The sequence below is a fragment of the Polistes canadensis genome, unplaced genomic scaffold, assembly GCF_001313835.1.
Source record: "Polistes canadensis isolate GaletaPanama2010 unplaced genomic scaffold, ASM131383v1 scaffold_140, whole genome shotgun sequence".
Taxonomy (NCBI): domain Eukaryota; kingdom Metazoa; phylum Arthropoda; class Insecta; order Hymenoptera; family Vespidae; genus Polistes; species Polistes canadensis.
This window is the reverse complement of record NW_014569687.1, coordinates 312,347-331,404: the sequence shown is the minus strand read 5'-3', so window position 1 is coordinate 331,404 and position 19,058 is coordinate 312,347. Positions and strand designations below refer to the sequence as shown.

The 19,058-nt window shown below is 28.5% G+C and overlaps 2 protein-coding genes across 2 annotated transcripts in view; both read left to right on the top strand.

Moving 5' to 3' along the window:
- Positions 1-5,465, top strand: part of LOC106788481 (osmotic avoidance abnormal protein 3-like) — an 8,893-nt gene extending 3,428 nt beyond the window's left edge. Inside the window, exons 3-6 of the mRNA XM_014751760.1 lie at positions 441-1,219; positions 1,289-1,972; positions 2,056-2,603; positions 3,038-5,465. Of these exons, the coding sequence (XP_014607246.1) occupies positions 441-1,219; positions 1,289-1,972; positions 2,056-2,603; positions 3,038-3,465 (2,439 nt within the window). The 3' untranslated portion in view covers positions 3,466-5,465. The remainder of the gene's footprint in view (positions 1-440; positions 1,220-1,288; positions 1,973-2,055; positions 2,604-3,037) is intronic.
- A 6,376-nt stretch (positions 5,466-11,841) lies between these two features.
- LOC106788492 (ATP-binding cassette sub-family D member 1) lies at positions 11,842-17,786 on the top strand. Its single transcript, XM_014751789.1, has 8 exons — positions 11,842-13,213; positions 14,067-14,305; positions 14,877-15,257; positions 15,343-15,437; positions 15,534-15,720; positions 15,793-15,890; positions 16,317-17,006; positions 17,316-17,786. The coding sequence occupies exons 1-8, from the start codon at positions 12,546-12,548 to the stop codon at positions 17,361-17,363; spliced, it is 2,406 nt and encodes an 801-aa protein (XP_014607275.1). The 5' UTR covers positions 11,842-12,545; the 3' UTR covers positions 17,364-17,786.
- The last annotated feature ends 1,272 nt before the right edge of the window (positions 17,787-19,058 follow it).

Genomic DNA, 19,058 nt, shown 5'->3' with positions numbered 1-19,058 from the left:
TAGATAAAAATAGAAGATTTTTCACATGTCATGTCTATGTTTATATATTATTTTCATATACGAGAGAGATTTGATTTTTATTATATAATATAATTGTTAATTTTTAAAAAGAGATATATTTTACATGAAGTAGAAAACTAGAAGACCGACTATCGGTTTTTAATCTATCTAAAAATGATTAAGAATTGAATTCATATGTTCCACATTATATATCACATATATTATTTTGCAAAAATTGATCTATTCAAAATTTAATACAATTGCTTTTTCCATTCTATAATTTTATTTAAAAAAAAAAAAAATATATATATATATGAATATTACTATCATTAACAAAATATTAAGAACTATCTAAAAATGATTAAGAATTGTATTCATGTCGCGTAATTGAATATGTTAAACGTTAATTAATAAAAGGAATAAAAATAATCAATTCGTAGAACGTGGTGACGATCGACAGGTTGACCAAATGTTGTACGCTGGAGAATCCATCATCGAATGGTTTGACAGGAGGAAAAGTGTATCAATTCGATGCAACATTTGGTGCCGAGGCAAGCACGGAATTAGTATACGAAGATGTTGGATCGGTCATCGTGGAAGCTGTACTCCATGGTTACAATGGTACAGTCTTTGCTTATGGGCAAACAGGTTGTGGAAAGTCTTATACGATGCGGGGATTCATCGAACGTACATTGGAACATCTTTTCGAAGCAACTTCGACATCTAGCACAGAGACACGTTATTTAGCAATACTGAGTTATCTCGAGATATATAACGAACGTTTGCGAGATTTATTGAAGGAAGGTACGGGAGAGACGTTGTTGATGTTGAAGGAAGATTCTTCCAAAGGAATTTACGTGGCTGGTGGTTTACGCGAGGTCACGGTCAAGGACGCTGCGGAATGCGCACGTTTGATAGAACAAGGTGATCGAAAAAGAGCAGCAGCAGCCACAAAAATGAATGCAGCAAGCTCGAGGAGTCATGCTGTTTTAACGCTGGCACTCGAAGCAATAGCAATCAATGAAAATGATAAGGGTGGTAACGCTATTAGAAGAGGTAGACTTCATTTGGTTGATTTGGCTGGTTCGGAAAGACAAACGAGAACTGGGGCTACCGGGGATCGTTTGAAAGAAGCTGCCAGTATTAATTTAAGCTTGTCTGCTCTTGGTAATGTTATTAGCGCATTGGCTGCTGGTAATGGCCGACATGTACCATACAGGTAGAATTTTTATTTCTATTTTATTTTAATATTTTAATATGTTTCATTTTATTTACATTATTTTTATAGGGATAGTAAATTGACCAGATTATTGAGGGACAGTCTTGGTGGTAATGCAAGAACGTTGATGATAGCTTGCATCAGTCCAAGTGATATCGATGCCGAAGAAACATTGAGTACACTTCGATACGCAGCTAGAGCACGTTGCATAAAAAATAAACCAATCGTTAACGAGGATCCTAAAGATGCTTTATTAAAACAATATCAATTAGAATTGGAGAGACTTCGAAAATTATTGGAATCGAATGATAAAATACCAGAACAAACTAGTTTTTTGAAGGACGAACAAGAGGAAAACGTTGAGCTAAGAGAAAGGGAATATAATAACGAAGTCGAAAAATTGAGAAAAGAATGCGAAAGTTCGAATTTATCAGCACAAAGATTACGCGAGGAACTTGATATTTTGAAGTCTAGATACGAGAATGTTAACGGCAAGCCTGCATTGCTTGAAGGTAAACTTGTTATGGATGAATTGGATAAAGAACGCGAAGAAAAACGTAGGAAAAAGAGAGAGGCCGCTAAACAAGAAGTATTAAGGAGATTAGAAAAACTTACCATTGGTGGTGAGGCTCTTGACAATACTGAATTAAGGAAACGAAGGGAGAAAAGAAGAAAAAGATTGCAAGCTCTTGCTGGTGTCTTAGAAACTAGTAGTCAGGATGGCGGTGTCTTCCAAGTTTATGGTCAACTCAGGTTAAGTACAATTCACATGTTTATTTTAATTCATTTTATCTTTTATCATAGACAGTTAAATTAAACATGTTATTTCTAATCAGGTCTACGGAAGATGCATTAAAAAGAATGGCAAAAAGAGTACGGCAATTAGAAGCGGAAGCAGCCGATCTTCAAGCATCATGGGATGCTGAACGTCGCGATCTTTTACGACGAGAATTACTTACGTCACAATTATGCGAAGCAATGATACCACATCTTAGGCCAGGTTGTCCACTCCGTGACGTAGCATCGGTAAGAGCATCGGCTACTTGGTGCGAGGAATTAAATCGATGGAGATTTCCGGATGCATCAACATACATTCCATTACCACCTACGTCCATGCAATATCGTGATGGTACCGTTAATAACGTGCCGACACATTCCAGTATGTTATTAAAAGCAGATCTTAACAATAACAATAGCAGCAATAATAATGGGAAGGAAGAGGAGTATCGAAAGATTAATGTTACTTCGAAGGAGACTTCTAATGAGGCAAACAATGATAACAGCAATACCGAGACTACCAAAAAGCTTGACATTGTCGACACTTATTTTCGAAGGAATAGGATTGATACTTTGTTGGCACGTGTTAGAGAAGCCAAAACATTTGGTAGGGGAATCATTTTTATTGGATTAATATTTATAATAAAATTTCAGTATATGCACTTTATATCAATATTAATCCTTACCGTTATAAGCAATAGTATAACTTTTTCTTTTCTTTTCTTGCATAATTCAAAGCAAAACAATTGTTTTCTTTCCTTAAAGTAATAAATGTAGTGTAAGTTTTTAATGTTAGGTTATACTCGAGCGAAAGGATCGTTTGCTAAACACTTAAGAAACGAAAGTAGAAATGAATATGAAATATAAGCAACTAAGTTACCAAGCAACGAAGCAAGTAAGCAACGCTTTCACGATTCGCTTGGAGTATCCCTATCGGTGTAAGAACTAACGTTTAGTATGTCGTATGAACGCAAGGCGGAAACTAACGGCACCTTCTTCTTCCTCTTCTTATTTCTTCTTTTTTTTTCTTTTTTTTTTCAGAAATAGGAAGTCGTCTGAGCAAGTCTGGTGGCTCAGAGGATACAACAACGCCAGTTAACAACTACCTTCAACTGAACGCTTTGAACTTGCAAAGCAGTGCACCTGTCATTACCGAATCTACCGGTTACAAACCAAGTCAACATCTAACACTTCCTGGAAATTTTACAAAAAATGCTTGGACCTTCGAAGACAATCCTACGAACAAAATTTATGGTTCATTCGTAACAAATACGAAAAAAAATCCACCAAGAATTTTAGAAGCTTTACCATCCTATCCGCAAGGAAATGGACAAATTATTAACACACCATTTCATTTTAACGAAAAGATTACTTCAAAATTAAATTCCAATGAGGATCAACAACAACAAGAATTACGTCGACATCGTTTGCTTGATCTTGATAGAAATTTCCATTCCCCAACAAGCTGACGAAACTGATGATTTAACGAATTTGTATATAAAATTTATGCGGTTGACATAATCGCTGTTTTTATTTCTATTATTTCGTTACGTTAATTAATATTGTGTTTACTTTAATTTATTACAAACAACCAAGACAAATCAAAGGTGTCGAGAATATTTTCGAAATATTTTTACGAACAATCGGGACTAATCATTCCAGTAATAAAATAGAAAATTACAGTGTTTTTGTACATTAATTTCAGAAAATATTTCGCAAATTGTTTGACCATAATTCGAAATAATTTGAGATAAAAAGAGAGAGAGAGAGAGAGCTTAATGCTCGAGTAACATTATTTAACATCTAACGTGTTGAAATTATCGTCGCAAAAATTGTGATTAAACTTTGTTCGCTACTTTAATAACTTGTAAAAAATGTATAAATGTAATATTTCATGAGAGAGCAATATTCCTTTTATAAATCTGTCTACTTTCTATATGTACGTTATAAACACGCGCGTAAGTCGTATCTGTGTGTACCACTCGATGGTTCGCTCAAACCATTACGAATTTATTTATCTTATTTTCTTTTTTTTTTTTTTTTGTAATCCTACGTAGACATTGACGTAACGCCATCGATTCTATTTTTCATCCTTTTTTTTTTCTTTTTTTTTTATTCAAACATATTACATGACAATCGAAAAGTAAATGTGTTCACAATTCTACATGTAAAAATTTACCAAAAAATGTCAAATAGAAAAAAGGAAAGTATTTTAGCACGTAATTTCGTATATTAATTGAATGCAAATTTTTAACAACAATAATAACAAAAATTTGTGAAATCAAATTCAAATCATACTAATTTAATGTAGGAAACAATTCATTCAAATTTTTAATTAATCGTGCAGAAATTAATTCGTAACGCTTAATATGGATCACTATATAAAAAAAAAAAAAGAAAATAAATAATACATATTATAATCACAAAAGAAACGATAAAATAATAGTACAATTAACGTTTATGCATGAATGGTACGTTGAATAAATCATTTTTAGAAATTCGATGAACAGCTGCTCTACGCGCGTTATTATATAGAAAACAAAAATAGAAAAGACAAATTTTCAAATAGAAAATAGAATAGCAGGTTTGTTATATAAAAACTAGATGAAATTATAATTGATAATTTAAAGTGAAAATAACTATTAACGCGCGTGAAGATTTGGAGTGGGGTGGAGGGGGGGGGAGGAAGGGTAAGGTGATAGTTATCTAGGTATTTGTAGGTGAAAGAAAAAGTTTCTTTATATGTTATAATTTATTCCGAGAAATATATTACGTGAGAGTCTCAATTATCATACGATCCGAAGTTATATGCAAATTCAATTAACCATTCAAATATAAACAAGTTTTGTTCATTTATACGATGATGTATACCTTATTTACAATTTGCAATCAATAACTCAATTATAATATTAATTATTATTTCTATATAATTGATTGTACAAAAAATTTAATTGTCTTATATTCCGGAATATTTCTAAATACATTACTTTGCTTTTGATTTGCATAAATAGCGCCATGTAATTGGGTTAGTTGAATGTCGACACTTTGGTTTGGAGATAGGAAAGAAATCTTTCGAGATAAAATGAAAAATGATACGATAAAATTAATTTTCTTAAGATTTTTCCTTTAGTTTTATAATGCAATGAGGTAATAGAAAAAATGCATATACATTCCTTGTCAACTTCTTGACTCTTTTCACGTGAAAAAAAAAGTATTAAAATGCAATGGTTGGAGGTGACTGATTGAAAAACACTTTGCTGAAAAAAATTGTTTTCCTCTTGAAGTAACTGCAAAGAGTCATCCTATTTTTTGTTATGTTATTTTTTGTAGAAGTTAGAAAAAAAAATTGTTGTATGGAAAAAAAAAGATGATTGGGATAAAATCGATTTATATATCTTATTACAATGATATCTTTTTTTATGGGAAACCAGTGTTATAAGGAACGTGCAGTTTAACATAAAAAAAGAAAACAAACAACAAATTATTTATGTTAATGAATTTGTTAAATTAAAATATATATATTTCCTTTATAATTGATAATAAAATTCTGAATACTTTTCTAAATAATTGAAAGTAGAAACTTTCTCGTATAGTTAAACGAAAGAATAAAGAGAAAAAAAGTAAAATAAATTAATGAAATATAAATAGAGATAGTGGAAGTGAAAGATGGGAATGAAATGTTCGCGATAATGTTAATCTAAACGCGGATTGGATATTTTTTTTGCATATCTTTCAAATTATTCATTTTTCCTTTTTTTATTTATTGCAATAGACTTTCATTTGATAAGTGAGTATTCGTAAAAAAATATAAATACAACATTTACAAAGCATATATATATATGTATAACAGAAAAGACGCGTTCGCGAATCGAACGAACGAAAGTCTCTCGACGAGTAGAAAAATAATAAAAAGAGACGAATAGAAGGAAGAGTGAAAGTCTTTTCTCGAGTTCATATATACATACTAAAATACATACATATATACATATATACATACATACATACATATATACAAATATATACTTTGATTATATAAACAAATATTAAATATTACTATTATTTATTTAGCCAGAGTATTTTTGTTAATTCATATATATGTGGTAAGTATTTTTTTTAAATTAAATAATTATTATATAAATTATATATATATATATATAATTAAATGTTGGTGTAAATGCATGCATAATATAAATTATTATATTATTAAAAATTATAAATATCTTAATTTATAATCTTTTTTTCTTTTTTCATATTAGAAAATTACAAAATGTTTTTTTTATTATTCTATTATTACTTTTATGTATATATATAAAGAAAATAATTATCGATCATATTTTCTTTTCTTTTGGTATTATTATTATTATTAATTATTACATCATCATTTATATAATACTAGAAAAAAAAAGTATATCGTCATATTTCGCATACTTAATCGCATCAATTTAATAATCATACGCTTCTTCTTTGACCATTCTCTCCTTTTCTTCTTTTACGCTCTCTTTCGAGATTTTAACGTTGTTTTTTTTCTATTTACATTTCAATATAACTTGTAATATTATATTTATGAATGATTCCATCTGTCTACTCGAACCTATGGAAATTTCCTCAGATTATTAATACAAATCAAATAATAGATATACTTTCTTTGTATAAAAAATAATAATATAAACAAAATAATATAACGATATACGAATAATAATCAAATGACAATATATCTGTTTCAATAAAAAAAAAAAACAAAATAATTCTTTTTATAATTATAGAAAATATTAAAAGTACCCATAGAGGTAAACGTATACACTCGGAACAAATATAACACATATACACATATACAGGTATACACGCCTATACATACGCGTAGTAAAGAAACATAAAGTTATATTTAAAAGAAAAGGAAAGTGAGAGAGAACAGTTTCGGATGAAGAAAGCTACCAGAACGTAAAACAGATGGAGGGATAAACTTTACTTTCTCTGTTATCCCATACAAAATACGGACAGTAACATGAAGTCGTATGGATACAAGAGAAATAAAGAAAGAAATAAGGGAATGAAAGTAATTTTTTAAAAAATAAAAAAGAGTAAGTAAATATAAAAGAAAATAAAAATGGATAATACCCACTTTCCCTATTTACGATAATAATGGTTTTTTTTTTTTCCCCCTTATTATATTAGATCCTTGAGTGATAATCTAAACATGAATTATCATTCATTAAAAGATCATATTGTATTTGTTTAATATCTTTTAATCTTTCATTCTACTATTATTTATTTTTTTTTTGTTTTGTTTTTCTTTCTCCTTATGTTTTTATTTTGCTTTTTATTAATCTTTATATCTCTAACGGCGAATATTTCTATAAAGGACTATGTCATCGTGACTTTACATATTCTTACGTAAGATATACGAAAGAAACTTCGAAATAAAAAAAAAAAAAAAAAAAAAAAAAAAAAAAAAAACGAGATCTGACCTTTCGTTTATTTAAACGTAGCTAATAAATATAGTACTTATATTCCGGTTTTCAAAGTTAAAACTATCTTTTTCTCTCTCTCTCTCTTTTGTTTTTTTTTTCCTTTTTATTTTTTCAATATCAAAGTTATTATATATTAATTTCATTGCCTACGATTACATATATTTTTTTAATTTTAAATTGATTTTTTTTCTCAACAGGCAATTTAATCGTTTATCTTGATAATGACCTAAGCTATTTTTTATTTTTTTTATTTTCCGCGTAATGATAGTTAACCTTCAGCTGTAGATGTTATTACGGTCAAACAAATAAAAATACTAAAATGGACTTAGGCAAGTTTCAAAATAAACGGCTCAATTAAGCAAGAAACTTTGCATTTTCGTTTTGTTTTTAATAATTAATTTTAAACGCGTTAGATTAATTTTGTTGTTGTTTCATCGAATACATTATTACACGTGTTAATTGTAAATAATTCCATTTTTATCTTTAACACCTTTTAGGAAAAAACACTCATGAATAAAAAATAAGTTTTCTTTAGATTATTTTTTAGTCAGAATAAATATGAGTTCTCTCTCTCTCTCTCTCTCTCTCTCTCTCTCTCTCGTATTTACATATAAAATGTTACCATGCATCTAATTAATTTTTTTACTTGTCCCTCGCCTATTAGTTTTTTCTTCGCTTTGAAACATTCCTATATATTAATGAAGTGTTGCATTAATTTGACTTTTTTTATATTTCTAATAATTTTACATATTTGTTTTCCCGCCTTTTTTCTTGTCTTCTCTTTTTATTTATAAACAATTGTCACGCGTACCAATGTCTTATATTTTCTTCTTAATATTTTATATATACAATATTAATATTTCTATTTTTCATTATTAAAAGAATTTAAGATAAAATTTCGAGGTTCATTGTTAACGAATTAAAATAAAAAATAAACACATACATGCAGACAAATTTATTATTAATTACAATTTTATGAATTATTATATATAATGAAATAGTGGCATGTAATATAGAAAAAATATAAAGAAAGCATAAAAAAAGTATATTGAAACAGAGTATGACAGAATTTAACCTACTTTTCTAATGTTGTCTTTTTTTTTTTTTTTAATATCTCTCAATAAATTTGCATTGTTTATTCCATTGTCGTTCTATACGTTGTGCATCAGAGTTTGTATGTGTGTGGATTAATTGTAGTATACAAAATCTGTTTATTATGATAACTATGAGTTATATTTTAAAGGTAAAAATTAGTGAAGCGTTTGTTTGCAAAATTCGTTACTCATATAATTTTTATTATTCTTGATATTTATTTCACACGTATGTGTTAATGTTTGCCACCTTTGTGATAAAGCAAATATTTCGTATTAATACCGTCGAATTTAATTATATATATTTTTTTTTCCTTATTCTCTTCCATCATATTTTCTTTTCTTCTTCTTGGGAGAAAAAAAAAACTTTATTTCAATGTCTAGTATTATTTCTAATTAATTACGTTTTTTTTATTGCTTTTAACACACACACATGCCGTTGAGAAATAAAAAGACAAAATTTATTTCTATTCGAAAATAAAATTACTTATAAATAATAAATAAAATTTCGTGTAATCATCGTTTTTATTATAATATAATTTTTTAAGCTATTTTTCTGTATTTTTTAATATATTATTTTTATTGTAAGATTTTATTACACTTACAATTAAATAGTAATTTCATAATCTATAAAGAAATTGAAATTAAAATATATAAAGGAAACATAATAAATATATAAAATATCATTTAAAATTAGTCTTCCTTAACTTTCTCCAAAAATACTATTCTAAAATCACATATATTCGTATCCATTTCGTAACACATTAATGTATTCCAGAAAATATTTAAATTTAAAGTGAATTATTAAAGTGATAAAGACGAATAGTTAATTATTTTTGTATAGATTGTATGTTTGATTAATTATTTTTAATTTTATTGAAAAGATATAACACGAAACAAATTCACTTAAATGTTTTCAATGATCGAGTATACAAAAAAATTAATTTCCTTTTAATGATGAATAAGAAAAATCACGATTATAATTATAATTGGATAAATGATATATATCAATAAGATTTCATTTCAAAAAAAAAAAAAAAAGAGAGATAAAAAGTTGCATTTATTATTAGATACGGTTAACTCGTAACTAAATAGTTATTAAAGAATTACTAAATAACTATTTTGTATAAAAAAAATACGCAAAAAAGGATGACTTATTAAAGGAAATAAATATGGCATATAATTAAAAACATAATATTCTGATTATTTTAAAGAAAAAAATTATTCTCTATTTAAAGAATATATATATATTCATTTAATACAAAAATAAAGAAAAAATTAAATAAAAATAGAAAAAATATTACATAACATTAATGGTAGTATGTCTTGTTTTTAACTTATCTTGATTATGACTAGTTTCAATATAAAAAAATATAATTTATTTACTCTTGATTTGAATCATCAGATTGTGCGTCATAGGGTGATTTAGCTTTTTCTGCAAGAGGTTGCTCACTTTTATTTTATAAATTATCACTAACACACATATTTTATTGATACAATTATTATTTTTTTTAGTAAATCACAGGCAACGTGTTCCGTAGTAAACAATACTGCATACACTATAGATATACCAGCTCAGTGTTTCTGACATATATGGCAGTTAAATCATTGTATTCACACACCTTAACGTCTTTTGTAACTGATTTCGGTTTATATGCATATGAATATTTCGTTTTTATGTGCGTGCATGTCATACATACATATATATATATATATGCATGTATGTATATATGTATTTATATAAGACTTGACGATGCTGTTTTGCGTGGCCACATTAGATGTTTCGCATTAAAAAATATAAAACAAAAACGAATAATAAAAAAAGTCATTGTGAAAGAATAGAACTGCATTATTAGGTAATATTTGTGAAAATTATTATTGTAAAAATCTAATCTCATTGTCAGATGTACAAATATATAATAATATGTAAACAAGATAATTTTTCAAAATATTATCTCTTATCTTGATACAAATTTGTATCAATCAGATTATTAAATTAATTTGTATTTGTGTGTTTGTGAACCAAATAAAAATCGTCAACAATCTACATAATCGATTATATAAATAATTTATACGGTAATACGTTACAATGTCACGTATATCATGAATCGTACATGTTAAACCTTCCTTTTAAGCCGTGTGTACCACCGGTGGTACACGCTGACATATTTATTTAATACATCAAGAAGTCAAATGGTATGAATGAAAAATCGAGCAAAAACTGTTCGGCTCGGCACGGAATGTGTGAATATGAAAGAAATAAACAATATTATAGAATACATATAAGAAATAAATAATATCAATCAATATGAATAAGATAATGATTAAAAATAACTAAATATATATAGAACACATATTTTACGTAAGTATAATCATAGCTGGAAAATAAAGAAATGATCATAACCAGTTTCAATACAGTAACTAATAAATCTTTCCATAAAATACACATAAACATATGAATTTATACATATATTTGCAAAATTATCTATAAATAAGTAAAATACACATACATTATAAATAAAAACGGAAGAGATAAAAACATTACTCAATAAATGAATAATGAGTTCAAATTCCAATTTGTTTTGAGCATAGATCGAATTCATTTGGTAATAATCCAATCATAAAAAAAAAAGAAAAATTGTATATCTATGCACAACGAGATGAAAATCGTCAGCAATATTTATAATAAATAATTAATAAAAAACTATTATACAGATTAGCAATAAAATGGGGAATGAATATGAATTGGTATATATAAACGAGATGCAATTAATTCTTAAAGAAAATGATTAGTATAGAAAAATATGAAATATACGTAAAAACACTATTTACGTAAATGGGGATTCATAGCAGAAAAAAAAACAAAGACGATCGCAATAAATCTCAACGCAAGAACTTATAATATATGCGTAAACATAAAAACGCATACATGCATGTACACGCTCGTAAGTATAGATAATTCTAACAAACATATTAAAATAATATAAGAGAGGGAAGATATTATAAACTATAATATAATAAAAATGTTCAATGGGTTCAAATTCCATTTAGTTATGAGCGTATAACATAGATAAAATTTATTGTTAGGGCTTACAAATACACGTGTATACATACATAAGTGTATGTATCTAAACAAGAAGGTGTATGAGTTAAGAGGGACTTGGGCGGTAAGAGGGTCCTCTTCGGAGAGAAGGAAGAGGAGAAAGAGTTGGAAGCGAGAAAGAGAAAGAAAAAGCAAGCAAGAGAGAGAGAGAGAGAGAGAGCGAGAGAGTGAGAATGAGAGAGAGAGAAAGAGTAACAGAACAGGGAACGGGCTAGTAGAGTTCACTCAGCTAAGCCAGTCGTCAGCTGGTTGCCGATCTATGTGGATCTCGTACAACTACTTTGTTTTTATCGAGTAGTGCTGTGTTCAATTTGAAAAAAAAACTATATAGAAATTATTTGTAATCATTGATAATTAGTTTAATACATCGGTGATTAGACAAACACAACGACCTAATCGTTCCTATGATAAGGTGTTTAATACTGACAAAGAATCAAAAGAGAGAAAAAGACAGAAAGAAAGATAGATAGATAGAGAGAGAGAGAGAGGGAAAGAGTACTTGAAGTTGAGACAATACTAAAAGTTAGCAACGCATACAAAGAAGAGAAGGAACGCGCAAAAACAGCACGCGCGCACGCGCAATGAATTACTCTGTTGATTATAGTCACGGCTGTTTTTAAAAACATTTTCTATTTATATATTTATATAGATATATATATATATATATATTTTATATACATACATTTATGTATATATAAATGTATAAATGTTAGTAAATAATCCAGATGAAGTTTACTTATTCTTATTTTTCTTAAAATAAATAGATAGACAAAGAAAGAGAGAAAGAAAGAGAGAAAGAGAGAGCGAGATAGTTAGGGTCAGACAAAAGTGTGAGTGCAAGATTGTATAGATAAATAGATCAAATAGATTAATAGGTAGAGATCAGTATGTCGATATTTTCAAAATTAATCGATAAAACGTCCAACAAATACGGCATTCGTCAGGAACGTCTGACTCATGGTTTAGCCGGTGTCGTCACCGTTTTTTATTTCCTCAAAATTGGTTATCCTTTTCTACTTGACAAAGTACGCCAGCGCCACCGGCCGGCGAGCGAACTAAAGAAAGACGAGGATGAAAGATCCAGGAACGATTTGAAAAAACGCGGGAATGATCGGAAACGTAAGGGAGTTCAAAATTGTAATCAAAATCATCGTGATAATGATGATGAAAATAACGAATTGTGCAAAGAACAAGAAGATAATAAAGAAACAGACAAGGATAAAAATGATAAGAATAATAAGAAGATTAAAGAAAAAATCGTTGGTTTGGATCGTGCATTTTTAAAACAATTGATAATCTTGTTAAGGATCATGGTGCCAAGTTGGAGATCGAAAGAATCTGGTATTCTAGCTTGTGCTACTCTCACATTACTAGCTCGTACTTTTCTCTCCGTTTACGTAGCTACTCTTGAAGGACAGATTGTTAAAAGAATCGTTTTGAAGGACGTTCGTGGTTTCTTTTTTATGATGGCAAGATGGTTCGCCATTGCATTTCCAGCTACGTTTGTTAATTCGGCTATCAGATACTTGGAGGGTCGTTTGGCTCTTAATTTTCGGTAAGTTCTATAATAATATATATTTTTCAATATAATAACAACAAAAATAATAATAGTATTAATTTTATCGCCGTTATATGATTGAGAATCGATAGTCATCGAGTTGCGTCCAATTATAAGAATTATCGAAATATTATGAAATACGTGTTTTTTTTGTTATAATTTATATAGAAAATTATTGTAAATTTTAAATAATATACAATATAATATTATTATATTGTATATTAATAAATATACACGTATATATTATTTATGAGCATATAAATATAATTTCAATACAATACAAATGCTAGTCATACTTTGCCTTTTTCCTTTCGAGTTTTAACGAAAGTTTTATTTGCCATTATTTATTATCGAATGAACGTAAATAGAAGATGGTCATTGACCGTATCGAAACTCTTTGCAAAAAAGAATTAAATAAAAACTTTAAGCACATCCATCTATCATCTGGAGATATTGAAAGAATAAGAAGACAGTAATTGGTAAAGCATCTGCAGACTTCTATTCAGATGTTAAGAAATCATTACGAAGAATTTTTATGAAAGCAAGCGGATAGGATGGATTTGATTGAAATTCAAATATTTACTTATATAACTCGAATCATTATATCAAAACTTAGATATACGTTTGTACGAATACTTTGTTTAATTGTTTAATTGTGCTGAAATTATTTTGGTACATCTTGTGTACGCTTACAATTAAATATGACCTTTTTTTTTTTATTAGATTCCATTTTCATGATTGCCGCCGGTTCATTTAAAAATATAAAAAAAATAAGAAAGAAATATTTTTTACGTTAAATTTGATTTGTTTGATTATTTGTATTTTTATTTAAATTTTAATTTGAATATAGGGAACGTTTGGTTGAGCATGCTTACAAAATGTACCTGAGTCAACAAACCTACTATAGAGTAACAGCTCTGGACACAAGACTAGGTGGAGTTGAACAAAGACTGACTGATGATTTATCCGAATTAGCAAGCTCCATTGCTCATTTATATTCGAGTTTAACGAAGCCTTTGTTAGATTGCGCTTTAGTGGGAATCGCTCTTATATCATTTTCGATGAATATGGGAGCAAGGATTATACCTGGTAAGATTACCATTGCGTTCTTACGAAAGAATATAATAAAACATATTTTTTCCTGAAATCGTGACAAAAAAAAGTAAAACATAAAAAAATGTATATTTAAATATTATAGTATATACATATTATAATACAATATATATATATATTTTTTGTTTAAGTATATCGGGTTTTATAAAAGTATGGGTCATGAATTGAAGACCGCAGAAATTAGACCAAAAATCAATTATTTTGTAAAAAGTTAATTACAAATCAGTTTAACAATATTAAACGTATAGTTTGTCCATGATTTTATAATATTAAAAAAATGATGGTATACAATTTATATCCAAGATTGTAAAAATATTTGTTCGGGTAAAAGGGGGTCGCCAAGAAGAAAAGTTTGAGAAGCCCTGCATTATACCATACTAATATACCATTCCATATATATATATACACGTACTCTATATTATTATTATTATTATTAAATATATTTAAACAAGAATTAATTATGTAGGCAAAAAATATAAAATTGGGATAAAAAAAAGGCCGTTATATTAATTGAGCAAAATTTTGGTTTTTCTATTGGAAACTTCAGGGCCATTATTGGCATTGGTAGTAATCACCTTGACCGGACAAGTGTTGCGTCTTGCCTCCCCTCGTTTCGGTCAGTTAGTTGCAGAGGAAGCTACTAGACGTGGTCGTTTGCGAGAAGCTCATGCACGTATTAGTGCTCATGCCGAAGAGATTGCTTTCTATGGAGGTCACCAAACCGAACACCGTTATCTTACTACCGCATATAAGTCTCTCGTAAATCACTTGAGAAGAATCTTAGCTAAGAAGCTGTGGTACGTTATGTTGGAACAATTTCTTATGAAATATCTTTGGTCAGGAACCGGGCTACTCCTGATCGCGTTTCCGCTTCTATATAATTCTGGTAGTGAGTCACAAAAAAACGGAATCAAAAATAACGGAGATGGTACATGCTATTTTTCATTTATTTAGATACAAAATTAAATGATCTTATATTTTCATACAATAATTATTATTTTAATAATTATTAGGTGCTGTAAGTGAGAGAACTAGATATCTGACAACTTCAAAAAATTTGTTATCATCCGGCGCGGATGCCGTGGAAAGGCTTATGTTGTCCTATAAAGTATATCATTAATATTGTTTTAATGTTAAACAAAATTTGAATAATTTTATGTTGACCTTTTTCGATTTTATTTATTCTTTCATTTGATATTTTTAGGAATTAATTGCATTGGCCGGTTATGCGGAACGTGTTAATCAAATGTTTGAAGTATTTAAAGACGCTGCACTTTGCAAATATCAAAGGAACGTGCTTGTTAATGGTTCGATAAGAACGAACAATGGAACTACTTCACATTCCGATCGAATGACTATCGAATTTAAAGATGGTAATCCTGTTATAAAAGGTACATAAATATAATTCTATGTTTATAGGAATTTTAATTATAAAACCATAACATATGTAAATTTGTTCATAGGAACCGTCAGAGAAAGTAAAGATGGTGGTATAAGTCTGATAGATGTACCAATAGTAACGCCTAACTGTGAAATCATAGTCTCCAGTTTAACAATGACAGTAAGTACCACAAGAGTTCTCTTGATTGGAACATTTGTTAATAATCGAAACCCCCGATAACTAAAACTTCGATTAATCGAAATCTTATTATATAACATAAAAACATTAATGCAGTATAAGGATTATCTAAATTTAATATCACTCTATCTGGAAATAGTATTATAAGATTGTTGAGTGAATGTGATTAACAAGGGAAGACTTCAGTTGACAGGACATTGATTTTTTTTTAATTCTACACAGTTGTAAGTGTCCATCAGAATCATACACTGTCCAAGTAGTAAGACTATAACTTAACCCTTTTCCAAGTAAGGGTAAAATCTATATCTTATTAACTCGAGTCTCACCTTGTAAAGATCACATTTATAATCATTGATATAAAATGAATTATGGTTTAAGAATATTATTGATCATGAATAATAATTACAGATACGACCTGGTGATCATCTATTGATAACGGGACCTAACGGTTGTGGAAAAAGTTCGCTATTCCGAATAATTTCTGGTCTATGGCCAGTTTACGGTGGTACATTAATTAGACCAACCGAAAGTTATTCGGTTAGAAGCGGAAGGCCTTCCTTATTTTATATACCACAGAAACCTTATATGACGGTAGGCTGTTTAAGAGATCAGATTATATATCCTGCCGAATCGGAAACAGAAGATTGTTCGGACGAAGAACTTTTAAAATTATTAGATGAAGTTGATTTGAAAGGTTTGGTTGAAAGAGAACCCGATGGATTAAATGCCTTCGGTGATTGGGATTCGACATTGTCTGGTGGTGAAAAACAAAGACTTGCTATAACAAGATTATTTTATCATGCCCCACAATATGCATTGTTGGATGAATGTACTAGTGCTGTTAGTATCGAAGCAGAAGGTGTTATGTATGAGACTGCTAAAAAACGTGGAATCACATTGTTAACTATCACCCATCGGCTATCCTCTTTAGCTAAGTATCATAAATTAGTATTACGATTCGACGGAGAAGGTGGATGGACGTTTGGACCGTTAAACGAGGACAACGTTAATTTGTTAAATTCTAATCCTAATCAGAACAAACAAAATGATAATAAATTGAACGATAATATCAAAGGCAGCCATTATCAAATGTTTCACGTTCGTATTATATTTTATTTTTAAAATTACTTTTTTCTTTTGTTCTTATACAGGGTGAAGGGTCATAAATGTTTCCTAATTGTTATTTTAAAAATCTATTTTCATATCTTTCTTTGGTTCATTTTTCCTTTTTAAGCATTGGAAAAATTAAAAACCATAATGCAAGTTTTGAAAATAATTAATCGATTTTTAATTTTAATTACTTTAGGAATTTTTGACTCATGCTTGTATATTTCATTACTTTGGTTTTTATTTATGTAATTTATCATTAGTATAATATTTTTATTTTTTATTTTTATTTTTATATAGGAACTTCACGAAACGCATACAGAGGACACTTACGTTGGAATAAGCTGAAAACGTTGTTAATTAAACAACAAATATAGTTTTAGGAAAAATTCATATATTTTCTTACTCCTAATATATATATTTATATATATATGTATTAGATTGTGCATATTGTACAAAAATTAATATATAATATTTACTATGTTTATATATAACGTAATAATCATTATAATTCATTGATTTCCATAGTATATTTTCAGAAATATCTGTAGAATATCTATTATATAGCTAATTACAATATTTGTGTGTGTGTGTTGTCTGCGGTTCGATATTATTATTATATATATAAAATTACATACGTTGTTAGATAATAAAATAAACAATCTGTTTGCTATGTCGAAGTGCCTTTATCCCAAAGACGCTTATGTACGAGACTTACGCTAATTCTATTGTTTGTACGAGATTATTAATTATTTATTTCAAATAAAAATAATTGCCTATATACAAACGAGTAATAATTTTATCTTTGCTGTAATTAAAAAATAATTAATATGAATTATCATATACATTGACGTTGAATAATTTTACTTCGCGAAACAAAGTTTTAATTTAAATTAAACAAAAAAAAAAAGAGAAAATAATTAAAAATAAAGATATAACCAAGTATTGTTTAAAGAATAAAAATAAACAATCGAAATTGATTTTGTTCCTTACCATTGCAACGACACAATTACAATATTAAAATCAAAATATCTTTGTGTAATATAATATAAATTATTTCTCTACGTACGCGTGAAGAAAGAAAAAAAATCAAATAAAAGTTAACACGCTTTCGTACAATATATAAATCCCAAACAATTGCATAACAAAGCTTAAAATGTAAATTGTTAAAACTTACGCGTACAGAACAAATTTAAAACAAAAAAAAAATCAAAATAATAATTACAATAAATACGAACAAAATCGATCGATCAAATTTTGACGCAAAACAACTTTGATAAAAAAAAATGTCAAGTAGAAGATGAAAATAGAAAGAGAACAAAAATCAAAGAAAGAAATAGAAGAAGAAAGAAGAGGAGGGAAGACAGAGAATGAGAGAGAGAAAGAAATGAGAAAGAGAAAGATGGACTATTAATTTGTAGAAGAGAAAAAAATTTAATTACACTCGCGCTTCTTTGTTTTGAAGGGCCTGAAAAAGAGGCAGGGTTGATTCCAAGGGAGGGAAGACCTACAATTTCCGATGAGCTTACCTCTGGGAAACCCTCTAAACGCCAAACGTCGATACGCCCGGCAGCAGCCATCTTGGGAGGGATTGTACGCCTCTCTTCGTTGTCGGAACTAATGCTCTAAAGCAATTCCGGGTCGTTATTAGTATCGATGAGAGAGAAACGAATACCATCATCATCTTGCTGGCTACGTCAAGAACAGATTTCTTATTATTTCTGCAAACCCTTCACACACCCCTCTCACAATCTCACAATCCCTAATTAATTCTAATCATAATTCTCAATAGAAATTAGAACGACAAATTGCAAAATTGTGAATAAAATACAAGAAACCCAATGTTTGACACATTTTTGTTTTTCTTTTCTTGTTTTATTTTTAATTTTTTTATTATTATCAAAATCTTCACCGTGTCAACCTCATCACCCCCCCCACCCCATTAATTCTCGCTATAGATAAAAAAAGACAAAAATTACAAATTAATGAGTGAATGCTAGAATTTGATATATGTACGTGATATTTATCCGTCTATTTGTTTAA